Below are 25,937 nucleotides of genomic sequence, written 5' to 3' on the forward strand. Positions count from 1 at the left end.
TTCTAGAAATACTTACAATAGAAATATTTGTGCATTGCAGCATGGAAATAGAGCAGGATTAATACTTTTACTAACTACGTTTTATTTATTGTTTGACTATAAATTTAATCCAATTGATGTAGCCTACTTTACTAGTGTACTGTCTGTCATTCATACTCCACCTCTTGATTTAATACAAATTATATAGTTTTACAGTTTATATAGTTAAACTACTAAAAACAATGTTATGACAACAGAAAGTACTAATCAAATGGAAGAGATGTTAACTTTTGATGAATATTTTGATTACAAAGGTATTTAAGAGATCCGTAGAGACAAAAAACTGCCTCTTAATCAGGAATGAAATAGCTTCAGAAAAATAATGCTATAAGTACAATAAATTATTAGTACGGTCCACAAGAGTTTGCAGTTATTTACCCCGTGACTTTGAAGGAGCCAACAAGGACTGCGCGTTGTTGCCAAATCTAATAATACCAGCTGATTTGAAAATATTGTTTGGTATATTCAAATTAGTGAATGGGCGATGTTGCAAACGCTGTGCTAGTCCAATCTTGCTATTGGCTGCCACCAACTGCAGACTCTCGAGGCTCCTATTGTAAGTAATAACTTTTTGACTGCTACTTTGTATGGTCGCCATTTCATTGAAAAAGTATAAAGTATACAGAGACATTACACTGTCAAACAGTTTAATTTGACCGTGTTTTCTCTGTAAAAATATTAGGATAGTAGCAAGTGTCTTCTAACACTACAACCAAATAAAAATGCTGGGAGATGTATAGTACCCATAGGATAGCATAAATACTAGGTAATCAAGATGTTGATAAAATCCTAACCTATAAACGCACACCAGAAATAACAGAAATACCAAGGAACCTTGCTAGGGTCTTCGTCGCAGAAGTCCAGCAGAGTCTCGCAGAAGGAGCGACCCATGGCCTCGTAGTCCTGGGTGGTGAAGTGAGTCGCTGACCGCCCACCTAGAGTCGACCCTCCGAACGACGCTTCCATCGTGTAGCTGTTGGCGACGCCCATCATCCAAACAACCACGCGCCCAGTGCCCTCTTTGCTGCGCTGGATACGGAACTTGCAGTTCTCAAAGGAAAACTGTGGACAAGTTAAATTTACCAAGATGAAAACATATAAAAGCAATCTCTTAAGTATGACTTTTTGAATAGTAGAGACTTGGGATGTGTATGAGTACTTAAAATCGGAATGGGGAAAAATGAAATACTTAATCTTATTTTGGGACAGATGTGTTAGGAAATATCGAAGGACGATATCCCTGCAATCGTGGAAGATATTCATGATTTTTGTCGTGACAAACCTATCTTGTGTTCTTGATATTTTTAAGGTGAGCCTGCATCCTATGAGTTAAGCAGCTACATTTAATAACTAATTTTAAGAGTACTGACAATTAACGAGGGCAAAAGTAGAAAATGAGAACTTGCAATAGCTTTTGAACCTAGAAAAATCTTCTATGCGACTTTGTGATAACCTACACTAAGGCTAGTAGTTACTATGGTATTAGATTTGAGTACTTAGTTAAGTTTTAGTGGATTTATTCTACATGAACTTAATCTATAAAACCAAGTACCTACAGCAATAATTTTGTGATTAATATTTTAGCTTTGACAAACCTTATCAGCTGCATTCTTGTGGAGCATCAGGGGAAATACTTGCTCGTGAAGACGTTTGTCGGCGAAACGTTTGTTCTCACAGCCGTAAATGAAGACATTATGTTTACGAGAGTGAGCGTGAAGATCACAGTACATGGCAATCCCACACTCTTCCATCAATCTGTATACAACAGAGGATTATGAGGTTTGTTGGATATTGTAGTAGGGACAGCAAAAACATTCATGGATTGAAACACGGAAGAAGAAAATACTTGGCTTGAACAGTTTGGTATTTCAAATAAATTGCATTCTTTTTTGATCTGTTGTATCTACATTACAACAATAAAAGTAGTAGTTACTAAAATTCAGTTTTCAAAGAATTACTTTCAAAATTGGTTATTAATTTCTGTTTTGCATATGATCCCTTTACTGATGATGTACACCTACACATTCATCAACTCTAAATAAAATCTAATTTGTTCTGCTGAGTCAAACTAAAACTTTACCTTCGGATCATGAGCTTGGTGTGCCACACGGGCGGGTAAGTCTCCCGGATGACAGTCCGGTATTGCCGGTTCAGGTCCCGGCCAGTCAGTGAACACCGGTTGTTACCCACTATCACACCGTCAGGGTTCAGCATTGGCACTAGCTTGAAAATAAACTTCTCCCTAAGTTCCTGCAATTGAGAGTAAAATATCATTTGTATGGTAAAAAATTAAACATGCTCTCTCACTATAGAGCAAAAACAGTTTCGGTATGTTATGTAGACTAATCTATGATCATTAAATAATCCTGTACAGTACTAGTCCTGTGATGAAAATGAATAGTTCACCATTAACATACAAAAATTACTCAATAACCATAACCAAATATCTTAACTAACTGAATTTTGTATTATATTAATGAGCCATATGAACACCTACTTTGGCTTGCTGCGTGTCTCCAGTGAGAAAGTCCATGAAGCCTTTCATCATCCACGAGGAGGGAGTCTCGCCAGGATGTACTCTACCCGTGATCACGATGGCTTGCTTTTTCTGTGTAAAAAAATAAACATCAGAAATTAGCACATAAAATAAAACTGGTGAAATTTACCATTAGTAGGTAGTTATTTTCTTGCTAATGTTTTGTTTACCTTTGGTTCATCAATGGGGGAAGGGGCAGTGATGGTGAGGTAGTAGACGTTGTTACCAGCTAACGATCGGCAGAGAAGTCTCAGCTTGCTATACTCAGACTTGACCGGGTGGTTCTACAACAAAAAAAAAGAAATAACAATTCACAACGAAGAATATAACATTGTGATTTAAAAAAATACTTATTCCAATTTCCTTGGCTGAAATTACCAAGAACACATTTAAGGCAATAGATGGATTTAAAACAAAACTTACAACAGATTATGTTGTTGCCTCGTACAGTTAGCTATTTCTTGAAGATTTGTCCATGGGCGTGCATCTAACTTTTTTATAGGCGTGCCAGGGGTCTGGAGGGGATGGAATAACTCCTGGTTCAGAGGGGGGCCGATAAATGTTTAAAATTTAAGCAAAACATGACAAATTAATTAACAAATTTTTGCTTCGTTAATTAATTGTTTTTTTTGCATGGGGTTTTAAATTTGAATTTATTAATGCTGTGACCACTGTTACCCCCAAGAGGTTAAGCCACATGCTCCTTACATAATTCCTCTAGTCATCTCTATCTCTTCTTCATTTTTCTTCCCAGTCTCCTTTGGTTTCCTCCAGAATTAACTTTGATAAAGAGTATTCTTTTCTCATGAGATGTCCTTCCCACATACTACTAAAAAACACAGATCAACTTGATCCACCTCACCTGATAAGGTGGTGATCGCCTGTGATCTACCTCGGCTACAATATCTGGGTCTTTAATAACTACCTCAGTTCCCATTTGTGCTTCATCTTTTATTGTCCATTCTCATACCATAGGCCTACGCTTTTCCCAATAATTTATTACCAAGTACAATAATCATCTGTACCTACTGTTTTGGATTCAGAGTCCAATTTTCTGGTCCATACAGTCTGTTGTTTTCACTGCACAATTTGAAAAAAAAGTTTAAAGTGGGAGTCTTATAACAGGGGCTCAGGCCCCCCTAGCCCATTTTGACCCATGAATTTGTTTGCTATGCATGGACATTTATAAATTAAAACCCTGATAGTTATTAGTTAAAACCCACTACAACTTTTTAATAGTACTTTTCTTTTTGTTGTTGCCTTTGTTCTTGAGTGTGAAGTTTTTGTCTTGAGTAATCAAATCTTACTCAAGAGCACAAGCAGCAACAAAAAATGGTAATCTAATATAATTCAGGTTATTGAACATGGGATAGCAACAAATATAACTATATTTTATCAGAGTAAAGTTATTATTTTTTGGATTTAAAGTTAACTTTTCACTACAACCCCTACTATAGGTTAGTTCTTTTGTCACTTTTTTCCTACGACGCTAGGCACGAGCATGAGATTGTTTTTCACATTACTTCAGGCTGGTTGAAGCATTATCGCTTAGATAAAATCCATTGATGGTTTGGCAGGGTTTGAACCCGGAACCTCAGGGACCGAAGGCCCGTGCTCTAACCATTAGACCAGCTCCCCAATCATTGGTTATAGAAGCCGTACCTGCAGTTTGATGAGGTAGTCTTGCAGGTCTGTGTATGTGTAAGGGTAACACTGTGCTAGGTAGACTGTGTCATTGTCATGGGGAAACTCCAAGTTGAATGACAAAGTAAAGCTGGGATACTGGTCCTCTTCTCCATTCCTGCACAACATTTATACTAAAATGGGTATACCTGAGAAAAATATTGGAGCAATTCTTTCATTATGAAGTAGATGTTGTTGTGGGTATGAAGAACAGGCTTAAATTTACAGTTGTTGAATCTAAATAAAAAAAAAAAACACACAAAAATAACCACACATGATTGGAATATTTCATGACCAACTTTTTCAATCACATAGAAGGGAAGATTTATATGTACTAGAGGTCGCCCCATGGTCGAAAACTGACCAAACATATGTATTTTGCAACCTTTTCTATTTCCACCCCATGCTGTAAATTAAACATGTAATTAGGATTTATTCTAATTGTTTTGATTTTCTGATTTATATTTTGTTGGTATTTAGTCACCAGCATGGCAACCCATAGGGCCCATGCTATTTTGATAATTTTAAATTAGTTTTTTTTTTCATTATTTTTAGCTTATTTTAATTTATAAAGGGATTCTGCACATCTACAGGCAAATATCTTTCATGCATAGATTTTCCCTGCGATGCATATGAGCCGAGAAAAAAGGTTTCCAAGAAACATGCTTGCCTATCAATATATAAGATTACCTATTGAGAAGACACACACACTGTACAGGTAGGCATAGCCTACGCTTCCTATAAAAAAAAACCCATTCTAACCAAGAGCCCATCATCAAGAAAACTGATCCTTAGTTGCATAGTGGAAAAGTTAAATTAGGGGTAGATGTAGAGATTGCAGTACCTCCTGAATAAACGCATCCATTATGTGATTGATTACTGATTATGCCCTAAAGGCTCGCACACAGTGAAGAGATGAGACGTGATCACGATGGAGATGTATCTTGAAATCAAACTACGCAATGTCTACATCTACATAGTAGCTTCTACTGTGATTGGTGGGTTTAATGCCATACCAAACCTCCTCTTCCCATTCCATTTAGTCAATAACTCAATATATGATTAAACATCTTATCTGTTAGTAAAACAAGAACTTTACTACTGACTGTGGTTCGTTCTTGAAGTAGGTGATGTTGTCCCCACACCTGCGCCAGCCGGTGCCGTTAGCCAGAGCGTCCTTGTTGGAGTAGAGCAGAGGCTTCATCCCTACACAGTAGAGACTCTCCGCCTTGGTCAGGTTTACTATTGAAAATCTGTAAATAAAATCCAAATTATTAAATGTGGTAATTGGGTTTTTTGGCACATCTACAAAAGTATAATAATTGGACCGTTTTCCCTTAAAAGAGTCCAATCCAACTTTGACGTTAATAGAAATGCTAATGGCGTAGACAAAGTCTTCTTAGTACAACCTTCAATATATCCTACACCTGTCTAACTTAACAGTAATTTACAATTATGCAAATTCCGATGTGCGGTTAGTGATATCACATAGGTAAGTTAATGAAAAATTATCTGTGTTAAAGATTGGGGTGTTTTCCTTTATAGCAGAGTGCTTAGAGTCTTGGACTTCATTGCGGAGGGATTGGTTGATCGCGGCATATCCACAAAAGTATGAGTGGATTGAACTACCCCTACTGTACTATCTCACAAAAGCATTTGATATACTTTCATATTAAATGCCACTAGGGTAGAAACTAACAAAAAGTATTTTTATTACATCACCATAATAAGATAGTCCAACACAATGATCACATGCTATAAGACTAGGTAAGATTATAATAAAAAAAATTGCAATATTTAATTGGGACTCTAGAGTCTGTAGAAAATGAAAATATGTAAACTTTGGCTTCTGTTAATATTTCTTGAAATATTAAAATCCTATGTAAAGATTAAAACAATGTTCAAGCCTGATGATTAAAAGAATGTTTAAATTTTTTTACAACACCTTTACCTATAGACGAGCCTCCTGCGAGTGTTTTCAATCCGGAAGTAGAACCATTGCATATGTCTGTTGGTGTAAAGATCAGTTCGCAGTGACAGCTCATAATAGGTGTCTGTGATCTTCACTGCCTTGGCTAGGTTACCAGACTCAAACCTCGACTCAAATCTCAGGTCATCTTCCCTATCTGAGTTAGAAGGAAGGAAGAACCTGCTGCCCCCTACACTGGACCGACTAAACTGTCAAACAATAGAAAAGGCTAATTAGCCTAAATAAAATATAGCCAATGGAACTGTTTTTTTAGACATGTCCTTCTACCAAACTAAAACTTACACAATGCTTTCTATTTCTGTAGGCTATTGCATCCTGATGTTTCATTTTTACTAACCGAAAAAAAAACAACATGGAATGAAGAGGAAAAACAACTTAATACAGTAATAATTTGTGAATTCGAGCTTGTTCAAAATTGGCAAATTAACTGATGAAGGGGTTAGACGAAATAGCCTATTTGAAATGTCAATCTCAAATCAAGCCACAGAGTATCGAATTTTCAGGAAAAAGACAATTTAGGGTAAAAATAGTAATTTTAATACCCAGGATTGCCAAAAAATTGACAATTGCACAAGCCCTACTTTTGTACACTCAAAAAATCAAAGAAAATTTTTCTTACTTTGTGTATTTCTAATGAATTGATTGTAGACAGCTATGATGCTAGACTTACCAAACACAATATAGTTATTTTGTACAGAATTACATTTGCTTGAGTCTTAAAAATCTGTTTTGTAGGTATGTGGAATATTTATGTTTGCAAAATTATCGGCACATATTTTGTTTTACTCACATAATTGACAGCGCTCATAGGGTAGTACTGGAAGACAATGGTGCCAGCCTCCTCCCCGACAGGTTTGGGCTGAATCTCTCGACCTGTCGGCTGATAATACTGCTCGGGGCATGGAGGCATCACCTCAATATGGGTGATTCGTTCCTCAAGTACCTGTTAATAAGTGGTTTAAACTTTAAACTTCTATTAAGTTAAAGTTAAGACTTTAAGTCATAAATGCTCATTAGTAACATTTAATGATAAATATATAGGCCTATGATAAATCGGGATAAAGTAACTACCGATTTGCTAAAGTTACCTAGACACCAGCGTCAATTATTTAAATAATATGTCAATCACTTTTACAGTAGCTTATAAGATCTTTTTAGAATGGTAAAGTTTAGATATCCTATATCATCTAAGTTATTGTAGTTTAGTATGGTAGGAATATAGGGGAGAGTGGTACAAGGTGGGACACGGTATATAGTGGGACATTCCATATAACTTTTTTATCTTCAAAGCCATGTGGCCAGTTTCCCTCCAAAAGTGTTAAGTCATGGCCAACAGTGTGTTTTATGTTAGTTCTGAAGTTTCAGTCATGTTGGAAAGTACTGAATGACAGTCTGCTACAACTATAGTCTCAAAAGTTACATTTTTGAGGTAAGCAATCATCATTTTCTTATGAAATTAGTTTGATAAGCAGGTTAAATTTGATATGCCTAACATTAAAAAACCTTCTTTGTTCAATAGAAGGAGGTCAGGGATGTCTGAGATGCACTGTTTGGGGTAAAACTTAAAAACAATATAACCCTACATGTGGTACAAGGTGGGACAGTTATTTGTGGTATATAGTGGGACAATGTTAAATAAGGTGGTACAAAGTGGGAAATCGGTACATAGTGGGACAAGCAATTATAATTGATTTATTATACTATTATAGCAATTCATAATAGGCTATAAATACAAGCATACCCATATAAATATATGACATGCCTCATCTGCTTGGTAGGTTACCAAGAATAGGACACCTAGGGTTTGTTAAATAAAAAAAGCCCTTAACTTACTTCTCATGGTAAACCCTAACACGGTTTACCCAGAAACACAACCATTGTCATAATTTTGTGTTAGGCCTAGGTATTTTTAAACTGTTTAGTACTTATATTTTCAATTAAACAATTCCTTTCTTCTTTTTTACCTTCTTATAACATAAATAGAGTTTTAGCGGGGTCGGTTTTATGCAGAAGTAGACCTACATTTAACTCTTAAAATATAGACACATTCATTCATATCATAGTTATTCATCAAAGAACATTATAGTGAAATTTTACAAAAAAAATTATTTTTTCAGGTCCATAATGCCGAAGATTTGCCGCAAGAAGTTTTTGGAGCATGCAGAAGATGGAGCAATTTTGAGCCTTATAGCCTAGTTTAATTACTAACTATTTACTATAAGTTTTTACAAGTCACATAGGCCTATATCAATAAATATTTTTATTTGTCTGAAACTGTCTTATTTAAGTATACCTCCTATGCATAACAGGATGTCCCACTTTGTACCATTTATTGTCCCACTTTGTACCATATGCTGTCCCACTTTGTACCATATTGCTGTCCCACCTTGTACCAGGGTCGGTACATGTTGGGACAAGTGGTATAAAGCGGGACAAACGGTTTTTGGCCTTTTAAATACAGTGGAGTCCCGATAATCCGAACTTCGGTAATCCGAAAGTCCGCTTAATCCGAAACCAAAAAATATATTTTATAATTAAAAAAAAATTTTTGAAAATTTTTTTAATTTTTTTTTTTGAAATTTTTTTCGAAATTTTTTGAAGTTTTTTGGAAAGTTTTTGATTCTTTTTATTAAACTTTTGACACAGTTAGCTGTACCTCGTCAAAGTATTCTGTAGCGGCTGGGCGAGATAGACTTTTTTGTAGGTAGAGTATTTTAGTAAATTAATATTTCACCATTTTTGTTATTACCGTATCATTTTACATTTTCGTCCGCCAAATCACAAATGGATTTTACTAAGTGATAATGCTGCAGCCAATAGGTCTAGCCTTAAGTAATGTGAAAAACAATCCCGGGCTCGTGCCTGCGTCCGAAAAAAAGTAGTAAGAATAAGACCAAAAAGATTAAAAAAATAAAAAAATTTCAAAAAAAAATTTCAAAAAAAATTAAAAAAAAAAACAAAAACGTTTAATCCTAAATATTCGGTAATCCGAAATGGGCCCGGTCCCAACCATTTCGGACTAACGGGACTCTACTGTATAAGTTAATAATTTTGAAAAAAATATCATTAAAAGAGTTTTAAAAGTGCTTTATTTTTGTGTAAAGATTGTTCTTCTAAGTCAACTAATATTGAAGAAAAAAATGTTTTAATATTTTCGTCCCAGTATGTACCACTCTCCCCTACTATATTTTGAGCTTTCTCAGAAAAAAGTAAATGTATTAGCTCCCAGCTTTAACTTGGTGGCAAGCCCTGGTTTCACTAATTTCTTCAAAGCCTGGAGGTGAAAGTAGGTATAGTGTGTATCATATTTTTACAAAAAAAGAAAGAACCCCATATAACTGGTAAAATTATATATGGCCTGCCTAATTGCAAAATAACAAGTCACAGATTAATATGCTACAAAAACAAAACTAACCTCAAACTTGTCTTCCAAGAGATACACTTTCAAGTGGATCTGACCACCTTCCATTTCTAATGTCCATTTCTCTTAATTTTAGCTTTGGTATAGGCCTACTGATTACTAAATTTGACTACAGTACAGAGTTTGGTGAGTGAAACTTTACCTGACACTCAGCGGGCCAACGAGCTGCTTGTTGTGGACAGTCGAGTTCCTTGGGGAGGGCAAACAAATCTCTTGGTTCTCTGAGCTTAGCTACGGGCCGCAAAGTGCGACTGTCGGTGTTAATCTCTACCTGGTTACTCTTGAGGGTGTTTTGGAGAAAACTGCTCAGGTAAGATCCTGAAACCAGAAAATGTTGTAGGCCTGTGATATAAAACTCAGTTCATATTCATTTTTGTTCATAGGTCAATGACAAAATGAACTAAATCTATTATTGTTAGACAAAACTTTAATATCCGCTTCCATTAACTTAACAAAATAATCAATTTGACTAATAACCAAACTATTACCCCCAAGCTAACCTATTTGTTGTGAGTCTGTGGCTCAGTCAGTAGCATCGAAGACTTCAGGCCCAAGTCAGCGATGTCATGGGTTCGGGTTCTGGTCACTGGCAGACTGGCTACTTTGTATCACTACAGTGTTCACCCTTTTACTGAAGTGCCTACTGTCTGACCTCTTATTTTGCTGGATGTGTTCCATGCACAAGATATGTAGTTTATGTACGGATGGGCAAATGCAAGATTAAAAGAGCCCACTAGGCCTACCTCTAAAAAAACCTCAGCCTAACCAAAACCCAAACTTTGTACTGTATATGCGTTGTAACTTGTATGATTATTATTATGGAACTTTGTTAGTCTTTAAGGGTTCATAATGATGATAGTATGAAGGAGTCTAATATCTAAGTTTTGCCATATCATCAGAGGTGAGTGTTTAATAAAAATAAAAATAGAAACTTACAGCTTAGGTTAGTATGAAATATAAAATTTAAATATATTAAATACAGTAAAACAAATATATTGGCACTTTAACTTTAGGCTATGTATATTGTTTATATCATATCAAATTTTCATTTTCAAAACAAAGAAGCTAAAGAAAGCTACTGTATTTCTTCTTCTTCTACTTCTATTATAGTTTGCTTTAAAAAGCTGTCTTGTTCAAATTACCATGTAGCCACACTGTTAACCCTTATATCACGACTGTTCTATATATTTTACCCGTGCTTTCTCAAAATGCTAATTAGTTACAGTAATGATTATTTATTTCCTTTAAGAGGCGGTCGGATAGAGCCCCGTATCCCATATTTTGCAGGTGTCACGAGCAACAACACAGTCCTCCCAAAACAGACTTTTGTAATAGTACCACCCTTGGCCACCAGTTTCGTGGCTGTCGCATAACGGGATCTGAGATTGTTGACAACCCTGTGTTACCTAGAAACTTGAAAGCATCAACTCGACTACCCTCAGCCTGTGTCCTAGCCCTTGTCTATTGTCCCACCACACGTTTCACTTTCACTGGTTTGCTACCTTCGCTCACCCACCCTTTGCGTCTCAGCAGGTCTCAGTTCGTCACCGCACAATATGCTAATTTTCCACACAAAAAATTTTTTGGAGATACAAATAGCACTTTCAGTAAGACATTTCGATGTATACACATGTATTTTAATATAAAAATACATGATAATGTATTCAATTATAAATAATATACTAGTGCTACTGGGCTCAATAATGTAACTACTTGGCCTATCCCATACATTTTAGCGAATTTCCCTGTAATGAGGTAGCTATTACCGTAAGTGGCATGGTAAGACCTACGCCCGGAACCGATTTACTTTATCATTTTGATGTCCCCAGAGGCCAAAAACACCATTCGTTCAAATTTTTATATATATGTGTGTCCATGAACACGATAACTTGAGTAATTTTTGTCCGATTTTGATGAAATTTTGTTTGAAGGTGTAAGGCGGGAGGTGGGATAAACTTGAATGAGTTCGCGAACCAGCATGATCGGACCATGGGAACGGGGTTTTATGGGGTAAAAATTGTTTTTTCTAATTTTTGACCCTCTAAACAAAAAATTTCCCAATTTCTCTCCAGGCCTTTATAAAGAGCTTAAATAAACGGTATCAGCATTCTGACACATACTTTCTCCCATAAGTTTGTCAACAACCAACAACCAACAACCAAACCAACCAAGGTTTCCAACAGCCTTTATCATGTGTAAGCGGTGAGAGTATAAAACGGAAATGGGATTTGTACAATTTTGTTCAGAATTTAAAGGACTTTAAAATACTAAATTTTTAACAAAATTTTCGAGCCAATTTTGGGGAAATCCGATTTTTTCGTTATTTTATGGGGGTTTTATGGGAAAATAACATAGTTTTCAATAACTTTTGAACCGTAATTTTTACAGAAATGGGATTTGTACCATTTTGTTCAAAATATAAAGGACTATAACATACTAAATGTTTGAACATGTTTACAAAAGACTGAATATACGAATGCTTCGCAATATAATATCACTCACCCGATCGTCTTAGTCCATATTTTATATCTAATGATAGAAGGAATTTCTTTTAGATCTATCAGGCATAGCCCTAACGTAGGCCTGTAATTGAAATTACCTTCCACACTGGTTTAAAATAGTTAAAATACTACATCAACCTCACTACTGCACACTTTATTCAGGTTGAAATTTTCATTAACAAAGGTGCTCTTGTCTTTTCCACGAAACACTGAGAATTAAGCACATTAATGCGTTATCAACAGACATACTCACAGAAATACAGAATTGAATTAGGGGATTTGCTACGCGTTAACCAAAGCAAATTACAAGCAAAATTATTTATTTAAAAGTTTTTATAGTGTCATCAAGTTTTACGATAATCGTATTTAGGCCTAATCCTTATCAAACTGTAAAATTGGTGTAAATCCGTCGGCAAATATATAAATAAGTAAATAAATACACAGTCCACAAAACATTGATACGTTGACTACGTAAAGCTTTAAAAATTCATTATGGTTTGCCCAAAAAATCTTTCACTTGATGTGGTATCTTGGTAACAGTATCGAAGTAAAATAAAAATTCATGATGTAGCCCCTGAACTGATTAATTAGACTAATATGAGGTACGTACCTTTACGTCAACAGTTCAATTGTAGTAAGTAGAACTCACAACATGTTTCGCCTATTCAAACCTATTCAAACAGTATCGAAGTTATTAATCCCCTTTGGTTTTGGATTTTTTTTTAACATATCATATGTGACAGCTAGAAGTGAGAACTAATCCAAATGGCTGGTCGTTATTTCATAAAAGTTTAATAGTAAACATTGGAAGAAAATTTGACAAAAATCGAACAAAATTGGAGTTTTGATGGTTCGTTATTTTGTTTTCAAGGAAGTGGGGCCATGTTTTTATAGCCAAAGAAACTCACTAATCCAGTAAATACAGAAAAATGATTTGAACCTTGATCGGTATTCTAGTTTTCTAGGAGTAGACCGCGTAAAATGACATTTTGGCGTCACTGACAGAATGAAAGAATGGACAGACAGACAGAAATTGAGATAAGACTCGTTTCGACTTTCTTTGGCTATGAAACATAATGTAACCAGAAACTGCATGATTGTAAGAAATGTAGGCCTACAGACAAAACTGTATTTTATTTATATAGATATATGGAACGATTTAAATATAAAAATTAAAAAACAGTAGGTCCTATGTGTCGTATTTTTACGTTTCAACGCCATTTGAAGTTGCAATCTGGCTCTGGATGTTGTTTCTAGATTTTGCCTTATCCTGTGCCTCTAATATATAAATAGGATTTCGGATGGGCACTTGGGGTTTTATCTTAGCTCGAATATTATAGACCTAAAACGGGACATCGCAATTCCAAGATAATCCATGAGTCAGAAGCCGGCTTGGCTACGACGCAGTGCTGGTCCGGAGGGTGGATTTGGTTCCTGGAAGACCTTGATCGTATATACCACGTATGTCAGAAAATGCTTTTGTTCCACTGGACCTTGTTTTCATTTTGGGAAATAGTTTGTATCAAACCGTGTATTGCAGCAGATATCTTTATACAGCTAAGTCCATAATTAACGTACTAAGTATGACCAAAAGAGACGTTTATTCTAACGGAACTTGTTTTATATTGATGAATAGTTTGTATCAAACCGGGTGTTGTAGAACTACTTTTATCTCTGATGACAGTAATACTTTAATACATACGGTAAATACATAGTCCGAAAATATTAGATTCTTGTGAATTAAATATCATCATTTCCTTGGCATTATAATACATCAGGGATGTAACGACATAACGTTATTTATTTATTTAAACAGATCTGTGGCCAGTTTAAATGAATTGTATTTGGCGCGGTTTGAAAACGTGTGTTTGAACAATCGACTGTGCTGCCATCGGCCGGGACATCGTCGAACTAGTACTCAGTCGGCAAGCAAGGCTTTTTTGCAAGCTTTTACAAAAAAATACAAAACTTAATGTTAACCATCGAAAAATAAATATCTGTCACACTCAATACACTAATGAATATATGCTCCTCAATATGGCGTTTGAACCAGAATTGTTTATAGTTCCAGTCATTTTATATTTTAGCAGAAAGTATTGCAATTCCTTATGGGAAATGTAAGAAATGATTTATTTTATATCCGGCTTATAATTAAACATTATGATTTTTATATTGTACAGTCTTAATCCTACATACATTTACAATGTTTTGAGTGTGGGAAATAATTTTTTGAACACGGATAGACCAGAAAACGAGGAATTATTATATGCGCTCCATGTTAAAGTGACGGCCAGTGCCGGCAGCCGAGAATCTCTGTCCGACCGCCTCTTAATAAGCTGAGATTAATAACTTTAAGCTGGTGTGGTTAGACGTTTTCTAGTTCGAATGGCTTGTATAGTTATTTAAAGTTTAAGTTTATCATTTCAGTTGGATTTCTGTTTTACAAAATAAGTAATGGTGGTCATAGCGTGCTATTTTTGTCCATTAGGAGAATTTGGACAGTTAGTGGTGAATTCCAATTTCCTTTCTTTATTTTTGTCTCATCTTATTGTAGGCTTCATGTGCACTCTGTATTGATGTGATGCTCTATGTTTATTGTTTCATGGTGTCTTCGTTCACAATTTATACAACACTGAGATTCCCGTGAACAAAAAGAAAAACAGCTCCATTCAACAATAAAAAGTTATATGTTGAGTGAGGACATAACAACTAAACTTTTGTAACATCCATCAATGATTAAAACTTGACCTTAATACGTTCAGACCATACTGTAACAAATACAGAAGACTTATTTGAGTTTTTTTTTTTAGAATATGACCATGTGAAATGAAAGCTTTGACTTTGGATGGTATTACAGTACAAGTAGGTTTTACGTTCTATTGTAAAGTCTAAGGCTTATCTTGACGTTTGTTTAATATCTGGCTGTTGATTGCATGTTTTTATCCGTTTTCCTCAAATCTTTTAATACATAGTTTCGTCGGGTTTTAAATAAAATAAAATTTTTGTGAATCTCAAATTCTGATAAACAGCAATTTAAACGCGCTCTACCAACAGGAACATACCCTGCCGTCTTAAAACAGTCCGTAATAGTTCCATACATTACTTTAAGTATGCCAATTCTATATATGCATGTTTATTTATCTCATTTTTGGGTATATGGAAAAATGTAAATGAAAAGTATATACCTTGAGCATGTATATCAGCTTACGACTATGGTCGACTAAGTAGATCATTCATAATTCGTAAAGCATGTCAAAAATAACGGTACCCACCGGTACAGCTCAACAGCTCACGCTCAACTGTACTGTCAAAATTTAACTGACAAGTTTATTAAAATATGATTTCCTTACATAATGGCACAGTTGAGCCATATTTAGCCTTGACGTCTGGAGGCCAAAGATATTGAACAACCCCCCTTTCACCCTTCCATTCTAAGTATTGGACTACACAAGTATAGAATAAAAGAAAAAATACATGCGATTATTTATTTATGCAAATTATTTCAAATCGCAACATATTTTGGGATATAAAATACGTAAGTTAATTAATAGTGAAATGAAGATATGAATTCATTTATCTTATACATTAAAAAAACTTTTGCAAAACTTAATTATGACAGCTAGCTGACTATACTACTGGACCGAATTACACACGGTTAGTGCGTATGAAAGATATTTTTCCTGTTAGTAAATGTGGGTGCAGACTGCAGAATCCCTTTATAAATTAAAATAGCCTCAAAAATAAGCACAAAAATGAATTTATAAGCCTATAAAGGATTTCCTTACTTTTTTTAAGTAATGTGTAGTGAGTATTCAGTGAAAATAAGAATTTAATCCGGGACAATTTCCTAAACAAGCTGTATAGTATAACGATCGAGTCCTCGTCTCGGCCAGGAAATGAGCGAGAGTCGAAAATACAATTTTCCTACAGTCACCCGACAAAGTTGGCTTCCTTGTACTGTTTATAGTACAGAAAGCTGCTAATTGCTACATATTTATACTTTGTCGTACGGTTTATACTTTGCCGTACGGTTTATACTTTGGCGCACATTAGGATTCCAACGCAACATCAAAAAACAACGTGGTTCTATTACGCACGTAATCCGTGTACGCTTGGAAATAGGTTGGCAACACTTAAAGATAGTAATACATACTATGAGTAGCTGATTAACTACCATGAACTACGATTTAACCTGTCATTTCGTGTTTATAGTTACGGTATTTCTGAACTTACTGGACTTTTCTTTTAAACGTTTTTAAAATATTCCTACCATCTTAATAAACAAGAAAATATCTTTAAAGCATTTTTTAGGTGCGGAAACCACTTCAAATTACAAAAACATACGGAACTATTTTCTCAAGTCGCGGAGCACATTTCTTGCCGAGGAAAAATAGCTGAGTGATACGGACCGGGTACTACTTTCTCTAGGGCACCTATTTGTGTTGCCAGATGAACCTATAAAAACGTGTTGTATAGTGTTTGAAAGACTAATTATTTATGCTTTATAGTGACTGTAGGAAAAATATAATGTGTAACACGAGTGCAAAAGGCCTCACTAGTTACACAAATAACTATTCCGCCCATGCGTTGAACTATTTATCGTCGCACTGCATCAACTGCAGTTATAGAGTATTTAAATTCGAAGTGTTGGCATTAATTCAAATTCATTAGATAACGTAAAAATCTTGTCGTCGGCTATTGCTTTATTTACTGTATTAAAAATAAATATATGCGCTTATAAGCTACTACTTTATCTCTGTCATACATGACCAAAAGTAAGTAAACTAAAAAATGTGTCCTGAAAATCACTCTAAAGACTTTTTTCAACACTGGTCGCATCTTTTATAGAATAACTTTATAAGGATAAAATTTATCCAAGCCGATATTTTATAGGGTAATAAGTCCGAAACGCTCACTAGCAAAACACCCAATGATTTTTATTAACAAACTAAGAAAAAAGGTTTATTTCAGAAATTAATTAGTTTTTATGGAGATGGAACCTTGAAAACTATTCTAAACGGAATTTAAATCCTGCAAAATATTCGTATCCAATAAACGCAGTTTAATTTACAAAGATAAAACTTTTCCATTTCCTACGGTGCGTGTAAGAAAGCTAAACTCACTAATGCACAAAGCTGGGCGTTTATGTACAGCATCTAGATTTTTTACTTTGTAAACCATACCTGACGATATAGATCTACAGAGCACAGCGCCCTCGTTGTAGAAAAATGACATCTCTGACGCCCAAAATCACATTCGCCGTCGAAAACTTTCGCTACCTACGAAGGAAATGGGTTATTGATACAGTTTTCTTCAAAAAATTTCTACATTTTTCTTCTGGAGTCAATATTTTTTACGATCTACAACCAAAGGTAGTCTTCTATGTACATTAGCAATAAATAAACGAAAATGGCGAAAAGGAGTATAATACAACAGTAGGAACAGTACATTCGATACTTTAAAAATGTTACACTAAAAATTATTTGTTTCACTTATGTGATTGATGGTTATTTTGATGTACATGTCGAACAAACTTTGCACTCGCGGGGAAATCACAAGCGAAACTTTTCCCTCCATAAATAAAACGTTTACCCTCCAAAGCACGGGAAATGGCCAACTGCGAACTGCTGGGGCTGGGATGTTCCAGAGATACTGGCGGGTTGAGGAGTGAGTGTTAAGTCCCGTCAGACCGCCAAGTTACTTTGACAAGTCATGCTACTTGTCGTGCGTGCCTCCCCCCCTCTCTCTCCCCCCCCTGAGGATCGCTGTAAACTATGCCAGAGATACTAAGAACTCTCCATCGAGCTGGGTTGACATCAATAAGTCTCGGTTTAAAATACAAATCTTCAATAAGTAGGTCAAGAATGATGTATGCATATGATTCTTTTTATTGGAATTCCTTGGCTTGGAGATTTATAAGAAGTTGCAGGACGAATTTGTGTACTTTGTACTCATTGCGATACAGTTTAGAATGATATATTTTTGTTGGTGTGTTTGGTCTAGGTATGGTAGACAAATCCTAAAAATCTATTGAAAAGTGGGTTTAAATTCAAACAAATCCTAAGCTGCAAATTTAAAAAATTTTGAAATATCACGGCCAAAAAATAAAGAACAATTCGTGTACAGCAAACAAAACAAAACTGAATACCAAATTACTTATGTGTAAAAGATAAATATAGTCCATCCTTAAAAGGTTGAGGAAAAAAACATAATATTATGTACCAACTACAAGCAACACCCCTAAACTTACAAAAAACCACGACCATGCAAAAATGAGACCCACTTCTTAAAAAGGTCCTACAATTTATCATAAAAGGTATTATCGTATACTGTACATAAAAGTTGTGGACCAGATTTAGACTTGGATGCTTGTAGAAATGCCATTTACGTGAAACCGAGCCCATCGGAAACATCAATTAGTGGTTACTTTTCTCAAAATAATTAGATTGATATAATTACTCCGCTCAATAACACAAACAGACACCTGCATTGCACCCCTAGTTATATTTATAATGCAGTGATACCATGAATGTGACGTGTTGAAAAATAGTCGTAAAAAATGATATTAGGCCTCTATTTTTAACTCAGAAATAATAGGTCACAATCAGTTAACAAAAGCCATAAATTACGAAACAGACATGAACACTACCTCCACTAGTATGCAGCAATGAGATGATTAAATGCAATAACTTTACCAAGAGCTTGAACAAATTTTGAAAGGTATTAAATAAAACAAAACGAAAATGAATAACAATTTTCTAAGGAGAAGTAAAAAAGTGAGTAGGTCAGATCCTCTAGTAGTCCAGCAGATTATATTCACTACACTTGGTTTATTTCCGCAGAGTTCATTCTTTACGATGGCGTGCGTTGAAGTCATTTTGTCAATCAAGGTCATTTCTAGTCATTTGCAGAAAATGTGAAACCTTGTGACTTGGGATATAAGAATGAACTTAACTCAAATAAATTGCAAGTATGAGGGCTTTTGTGTGTTTCTATAGTAAAACTTCCGATTTTGAAATTAGGTTAATTATGTTTAAATGTTTACATGTTGTAAATATAGTCAGAGCTTGGTAGCTGAGTGAATAGTGTAAGCCTAGTATACGTAAGGTCACCGGTTTGATCGTAAGAAAAATTAGAAGGTTTTCATTGGTCATCAGGTTTGTTGTGTCCTTGATAAAAAGTCCCAGTTGTCTGGTCACCATTGATAAACGTGAAGGAGCTCCAGACAAGCCACCGGATTTTAATGTATTCCTGCCATTTCACAATTTATACAATTTGTTTAGTGTAATTGTTCTTAGTAAATGGGCCTGATAAAAAAATATCAACTGGCGTTTAATTGAATTATAAAGTGGCCATGCCACTGGGAAATAAATAAACACACACAAAAATAAAGAAAAGAATGACTGTTTCTTAAATAACTCTATTTAGGAACTATTTATTAATGTTTTCAACACAAGTTCTTTCTTAACACAGTAGTCAAAACCCAAAACTTTTTATGTCAGTTAGGCCAAGGCCCCACTAGAAAAAGTTTTTTTCTAGTGGGGCCTTGGTTAGGCCTACTTTAACAGAATCGTAGGCCATACATTTCTTAAAAAACCTGAATCCGAAATCATATGGTCAAATGATGTAAATATTTACCAAACCTTTTTGAAACAACAACAAAATAACTGATCAAACTCAGATCGGTGAAATAAAAAAATCAGACATTAAAATTTTGAAATTATTAGTTTCGTCTATCTATCAACTAAACGGCACGGTTAAATATTTATCTTTTTAGGAAAATGAAAGCAGAAGAAATCCAGTCTATTAAGCCAAAAGAAATTGGACGTCGATCTCCTTCTGAGGAAAAGTTAGTTAAAAGTGCTGATAAAGTTGTTGACCATCAAGGTATTGATTTTCAAGATAAAGAAATATTAGTACAACAAGATGATACACAAGTTGACGATCAATGTATTGAAAATGAAGATGACATTGATACAAAAACACGTGAAAATCAAGCAACCACCACTCAATCATCCGAGAATCCAAAAGAGGAAACCGATAATTTGGGTAATGCGTCATCTTCATCAGTCGACTACAAACGTTTAGTATTGTGGCGCAATCCGCGGTTGACTTTATTTTACTGTCTTAAAGAACTGCTTCTTTACACACAAAAAATGCTTGACAAAGCAATCCAATGCCGGAAGGTCATCTATGTTGTAATCCTTCTTCTTGTTGTATCCCGATGTCTTGTCTACTCGTTCTTTTCAAACCACCCATTTGTACTACGGGTGCAGCAGAAGTTCCTCAGGTGCATTTATTGGTTCTCCCTAGGGATGTTGTCTTCTGTAGGGTTAGGGACAGGAGTTCACACCTTTGCGTTGTACTTGGGTCCTTACATAGCCTCAGTGACTGTAGCAGCCAATGAATGTGGCTATCTTGACTTTGGAGAGCAAGCCAATCAGACCACACACTGCCCTCAAGATTCCGACCATAGACAAGTCGCTACGTTGTGGAACATCATGAGCAAAGTACGTTTGGAGTCTTACATGTGGGGCCTGGGCACGGCTGTAGGGGAACTTCCACCTTACTTCATGGGTAGAGCCGCAAGAATCTCCGGGGAAGAAAAAGACGCGCTTCTGGAGATCGAAGAGCTAGAAAGAAAATCTCCGGAATCTCTCACGTTCTTGGATCGAGTCAAGTTAAGCGTGAGATACTTGGTAGTCGAAGCTGGATTTTGGGGGATCCTCGCATGCGCGTCAATTCCAAATCCCTTTTTCGATTTGGCAGGAATCACATGCGGTAGTTTCCTGGTTCCATTTTGGACATTTTTCGGAGCGACTGTCATCGGCAAAGCCATAATCAAGACAACCATCCAACAAGTATTTGTTATACTTTCGTTCAACAATTTCTTTCTCGATTGGGTGTTTGAGATGGTTTCTAAAATACCAATGGTTGGTGGTCGGTTGGAAACTTACTTCTCGGAATATATAGCCAAGCAGAAGAAGAAGCTAAGTGGAGACAGGGTTGTTGATAATGCAAGTAGCGGATGGTTTTCCATGCTGTACCACGGCTTTGTTGTGTGCACATTTTTTCATTGTTTTGTATCAATTATCAACTCTTTAGCTCAAAGTCACTTCCGGCGTCTTGAACGAGATGAAAGTAACAAGTGTAAATAAAAATTGTATGCTAATTTTGCTTTATTTTGTTTGAGTGATTTTTAAAATATGACCTAAGTTTTAACAGTTTCATCACCTATCCACTCTTATACAGATGTCAAATTATTACCATTAGATGACCATTTGAGATATGGTCGTTACTGGGAGAGTTTTCATCCAAATATAAAAAGAACGAGTTTGAATTAGTGTGGCTTTGTGGCTCAATAACTCACTTATTCAACCAAAATAATAAATGCAGTACAATTTTTGGTACTTTCCTGTTAAAGGGAACATTCATTATTATCGATGATTTGTTTTCTCAATATATCGGTATTAACTAATTGAAACATATCAGCTGACAACTAAATAAAAATATTGGTTAGTATCAACAAACAATAATTAAAAAAAAAATATATTGGAACAAACTGTTCTAAACTAACCTAACAAAACTAACCAAACTTACTGTAACATTTAAAAATTCCGTTTAATATTCTCCACTTGCCTTTTCTGCGAAACGGCACACGGAAGATTTCTCAGGTGCCGTTTGACGTCACTAACTGCTGACGTCACTTTGAGGGAACACCAATACTGCAACGATACGGTATGTGCCATCGGTCTCGGTGGTGCAGTGGATAGCGTTGCGGGCTGATAATCCGAATGTTCCGGGTTCGAATCCCGCCGGCGGCACTAACTTTTTATCAACAATTTTTCATATCAGCAAGTTTGGTTGGTTTGGTTAGGTTATGACAGTTTAATTTTATATTTAAAAAATTGAATTTTTAGGCAATTATAATTTTATTTTATGAAAAAAAACTATTTTTTGGATTGGTAAACCTTTATTTGATTTGTCCATTATCAGCACGTTTGGTTAGTTTGGTTAGGTTATGACAGTTTAATTTAATAATAGACAATTATAAAATTGTCTGTTTCTTCAGACGCAGCAGTTAGTGACGTCAGCAGTTAGTGACGTCAAACGGCACCTGAGAAATCTTCCGTGTGCCCCACCGCCTTTTCTGTTATCAAACGGAATGGTTCAGCAAGTTTGGTTGGTTATGTTAGGTTAGCTTCTCGGTATTTACTCAAGGGAGGTACAGAAGAGCCTTCGATGACGTCAGCTGTCAGATCTCCTCTTGAGGGAACACCATTACCGCAACGATACGGAATCCAGTCATCAGCCTCGGTGGTGTAGTGAATCGTCGGGCTGATAATCCGAAGGTGCCATGTTCGAATCCCGCTGGCTGCACTAACTTTTTGTCAACAATTTTTTTTCATATCAACAAGTTTGGTTGGTTGGGTTAGGTTATGACAGTTTAATTTTATAATTAAAAATTATAAAATTGAATTTTAGGCATTTATAATTTTGTTTTATGAACAAAACTATTTTTTAGATTAGTAAACCTTCATTCGATTTTTTCATTATCAGCACGTTTGGTTTTGTTATGACAGTTTAATTTAATAATTGAAAAATGTTGAGATTAATTTTAAAATTTTTCTTAATTTTATAATAACTAGGCCTAATAGTGAAGTAAAAATTACGACCTGTGCTCTCTACTACAACGCTGTTAACGGAGGAATTTTGAACTAAACTATTATGTCATCGTTGCCTCATTTGTACCTCCCTTAAGTCAGACCCCATATAATCGACTATATTTTAGCCTGAACCAGATCAGTTGTCAATTTGTAATGGAAATGTTAAAGGAAAACCAAAAGATCGATATGTAGAAACAATCTTCGATAATAATGAATGTTCCCTTTGACCGGAAAGTACCAAAAACTTTTTGTATAAAACTAAATTAAAATAACGTTACTTCATCCAATCTTAATCATTGGCAAACTTTTAAATAAACCAAAACTAACTGAACTTCCACACAATCATGGACACTGTAGTGACTCTTAACCAAGAGTAAGTTTTTAATTTGCCTTTTGAAGCTGCTCAAGTCCGGCTCCAGCTGAAAGGAGGAAAAGTTTTAATTCCGTTGCAATGAAAATGTGTCATAAAGAGTGAAGTTGAGTGAGATGGCAAAAGGCAATTTAAGTTGTGAATTGTTACGTGGTGAATATAACTGAATAGGTGGGAATTTAAATTGATGTAGGTTCCTTTTAATCAGAATAAAGGGCTTCCAAAACGTATATAGAGGGCAATGTTAAACAACTAAAACATTTATCTCTCGTAACTCTCGTGAAATGCCACTGGCGTTGAAAAAAAAAAAAAAAAAAAAATGTTGCAATTTTGTGATGAAGTAAAGTATTCCTTGCAAGATGTTTTTCTATTCAACCAAAGAATACCCTGACTTCCTTCTTCTGGAGTCGGGAAAGGAAATACGTTTTGACACACTCTTACACCCACATCGGCACTGCGTACAGTGTGGGAAAATTACTCCGTAATAAATAAGCTGTTATCATGATCAGATTTTGCAAATTTAGAACGTTTGAGGAGAATAATCCTGTACACACGATGTCAATACAAGCAAGGAAGCGCAGGTTCCTGTCGAGCTCAACATCATTAATAGGAAACTGATGTTGCTTTTATTACCTGAACTTGATTGAGAATTTCACGAAAATCTGTTTTACTGGTATTTGAACTCAGTGAGCTGCTCTCGAACCACTGAAGCATGGAGCTCGCTTGCCAAAGGCTTACTGAATAATATCAACTGTGTCTTAAGCCAGAACATCATTTAAGAGCTCAGAGATCAATAAGAGGTTCCAGTTAGGAACCGTCAAAAAGCTACTGACTATTCTCAAGATCGAACCATCGAACCTCCGGTGTAGGCGGGTACTACACATGAATGAGTAGATGGATACAGTACCTACTGTTTGAACCATATAGTCTAAGGCCAAGGTGAGTGTTGACTGGGGATTGAAGAAAGTACTAGCCTTTTTTGTATCAAATAGTCAATGCTTTTATACTGACCAAAAGATCACCTGGTTCTATGGTCAGGACCATTTACTGAAATCCCAATGATCAAGGACAGTTGGTTCAAGTTTCGAACCATCAATAATCCTGTGATTTTCTCAGGACCAAAGCGGCGACCTTCTCATTGCCAAGTGTGTAATAACATAGATGAATCACACTCCCTTAGTAGATTTCTCATCCTTATGGAACAGCTGAAGCCAATTTTATTGTTAGTTCTGTCTTGTACACTGTAGAGGTTTTTTTCTTTACAATTTGTTTCTTGTTATTTCAGTCATTTAAAACCTAGTTTAACCAAATAAAACTATATAATCATAAAGAATAACTAGTACCCTTGTTATATAACCGAACAGTAAAGCACAACAAATCATTAAATCAACCCTAAAATAATATAAACAAAATTTCGTTTACACTAAAGCCCAGTGTCACTGGACGTAAACTAGACACGAAAAACGAACTTTAAAATTTACAATGGGATTAGAAGTCTACTTTTGGTTGGTTAGTTTGTGGTACTACCAAGTGAGTACTACCATAGACAAAAATAAATACCGTAGACTGTCAGCCGTGCTGCGGTTACCACAGGTTCTGGCGCACACCGCTGGGAGCACCGTGTAGTTATGGCGTACGCGCTACATAACTACACGGTGCTCCCAGCGGTGTGCGCCAGAACCTATGGTAACCGCAGCACGGCTGGGATATTTAATTATTTTTGTCTATGGTACTACAACCACTAACCTACTCATGACAATGTATTAATTTATTCAACCTTTAACATATCAATTCCAGCTGTTATGTATATAGCTTGTCTTGTATCAGGATTCAGGGTAGTCCTACTACATTGTGCACTCTTTTGTCACTTGAGCTCGAGTAAGTTGATTAATTCCGTAGCAAACTTAATGGGGAAAAAGAAAGTCAAGTCAATCAGTAGCAATGAACACAGAACCTGTATTGTCAGTAGGCTGCAATAGAAACTTATAAAAGCAATTTCTTTAAACGGGAGGGAATTGGTTGCGTTTTGGCGGGAGTCAACGCGTGTAATTGAATGCGTGTTGCGGGATATTGACCAAACTAAACGATGGATCGGGAGACGAATAGACGATTAATGGTCCCAAACCGGAGTTACACCTCAAGTTGGGGGTGTTTCTACTAAAACAATCCTTACGTGTCGTGCTTTGCATATTGACTCGCAAGATATGTGAACGCCATCCCAACCTTGCGGTTTATGTATTCAATATGTGGATATGTGTTACCTTCGGTCTATTATATTTCACTTCACTTGTAATAAAAGTTAGGTTTATTATTACTTCAGAAAAGGTTGTTACTTTTTCTTTATATACATCCGAAATGGACACAGTAGGAATAAACATCAGTATTATCAGGAAAATATAGAATGATGATACTTAATCACATTAGAAGCTATTTTCAATTTGCATAAATAATTTGATGTCTTCAACAGGAAATCCACACTTTCCACCATAACCTGCTTAGGAATTCAATGTAAATTCAATGAATACACCGATTTTATTTGCCTAGATGTTTGTGTACTTTATCCTGCAGCAATTAATTACAATTAGTGTTTTGGGTACCCTGAAATGAATGAAGTACATGTTGTCTTGTATCTCGGGTTCACTACAAACACTGCAAGAACATCCACTTCTTACTGATTAAATATAAGGTATGGACACCTCAAACAAGATTATTCGACCTTTTGACCAAACA

At 35.6% G+C, this 25,937-nt stretch overlaps 2 protein-coding genes across 2 annotated transcripts in view; one reads left to right on the plus strand and one right to left on the minus strand.

Moving 5' to 3' along the window:
- Positions 1 to 17,440, minus strand: part of LOC128989559 (uncharacterized) — a 33,824-nt gene extending 16,384 nt beyond the window's left edge. The window contains exons 1-11 of the mRNA XM_054411459.1: positions 17,354 to 17,440; positions 9,812 to 9,987; positions 7,039 to 7,191; positions 6,210 to 6,436; positions 5,365 to 5,511; positions 4,238 to 4,376; positions 2,746 to 2,859; positions 2,537 to 2,647; positions 2,120 to 2,289; positions 1,635 to 1,794; positions 874 to 1,101 (exon numbers count right to left, since the gene is read on the minus strand). Of these exons, the coding sequence (XP_054267434.1) occupies positions 874 to 1,101; positions 1,635 to 1,794; positions 2,120 to 2,289; positions 2,537 to 2,647; positions 2,746 to 2,859; positions 4,238 to 4,376; positions 5,365 to 5,511; positions 6,210 to 6,436; positions 7,039 to 7,191; positions 9,812 to 9,987; positions 17,354 to 17,405 (1,677 nt within the window). The 5' untranslated portion in view covers positions 17,406 to 17,440. The remainder of the gene's footprint in view (positions 1 to 873; positions 1,102 to 1,634; positions 1,795 to 2,119; positions 2,290 to 2,536; positions 2,648 to 2,745; positions 2,860 to 4,237; positions 4,377 to 5,364; positions 5,512 to 6,209; positions 6,437 to 7,038; positions 7,192 to 9,811; positions 9,988 to 17,353) is intronic.
- Positions 17,441 to 19,830: 2,390 nt separating this feature from the next.
- On the plus strand, positions 19,831 to 21,352 carry LOC128990851 (vacuole membrane protein 1-like). The gene has a single exon (XM_054413468.1). It carries the CDS (start codon positions 19,952 to 19,954, stop codon positions 21,326 to 21,328), a length of 1,377 nt encoding a protein of 458 aa, XP_054269443.1. The 5' UTR covers positions 19,831 to 19,951; the 3' UTR covers positions 21,329 to 21,352.
- Positions 21,353 to 25,937: the final 4,585 nt, after the last annotated feature.

The sequence above is a fragment of the Macrosteles quadrilineatus genome, unplaced genomic scaffold (assembly GCF_028750875.1).
Source record: "Macrosteles quadrilineatus isolate MER2022 unplaced genomic scaffold, UCM_ALF_1.0 Scaffold_3__2_contigs__length_128488019, whole genome shotgun sequence".
Classification (NCBI taxonomy): domain Eukaryota; kingdom Metazoa; phylum Arthropoda; class Insecta; order Hemiptera; family Cicadellidae; genus Macrosteles; species Macrosteles quadrilineatus.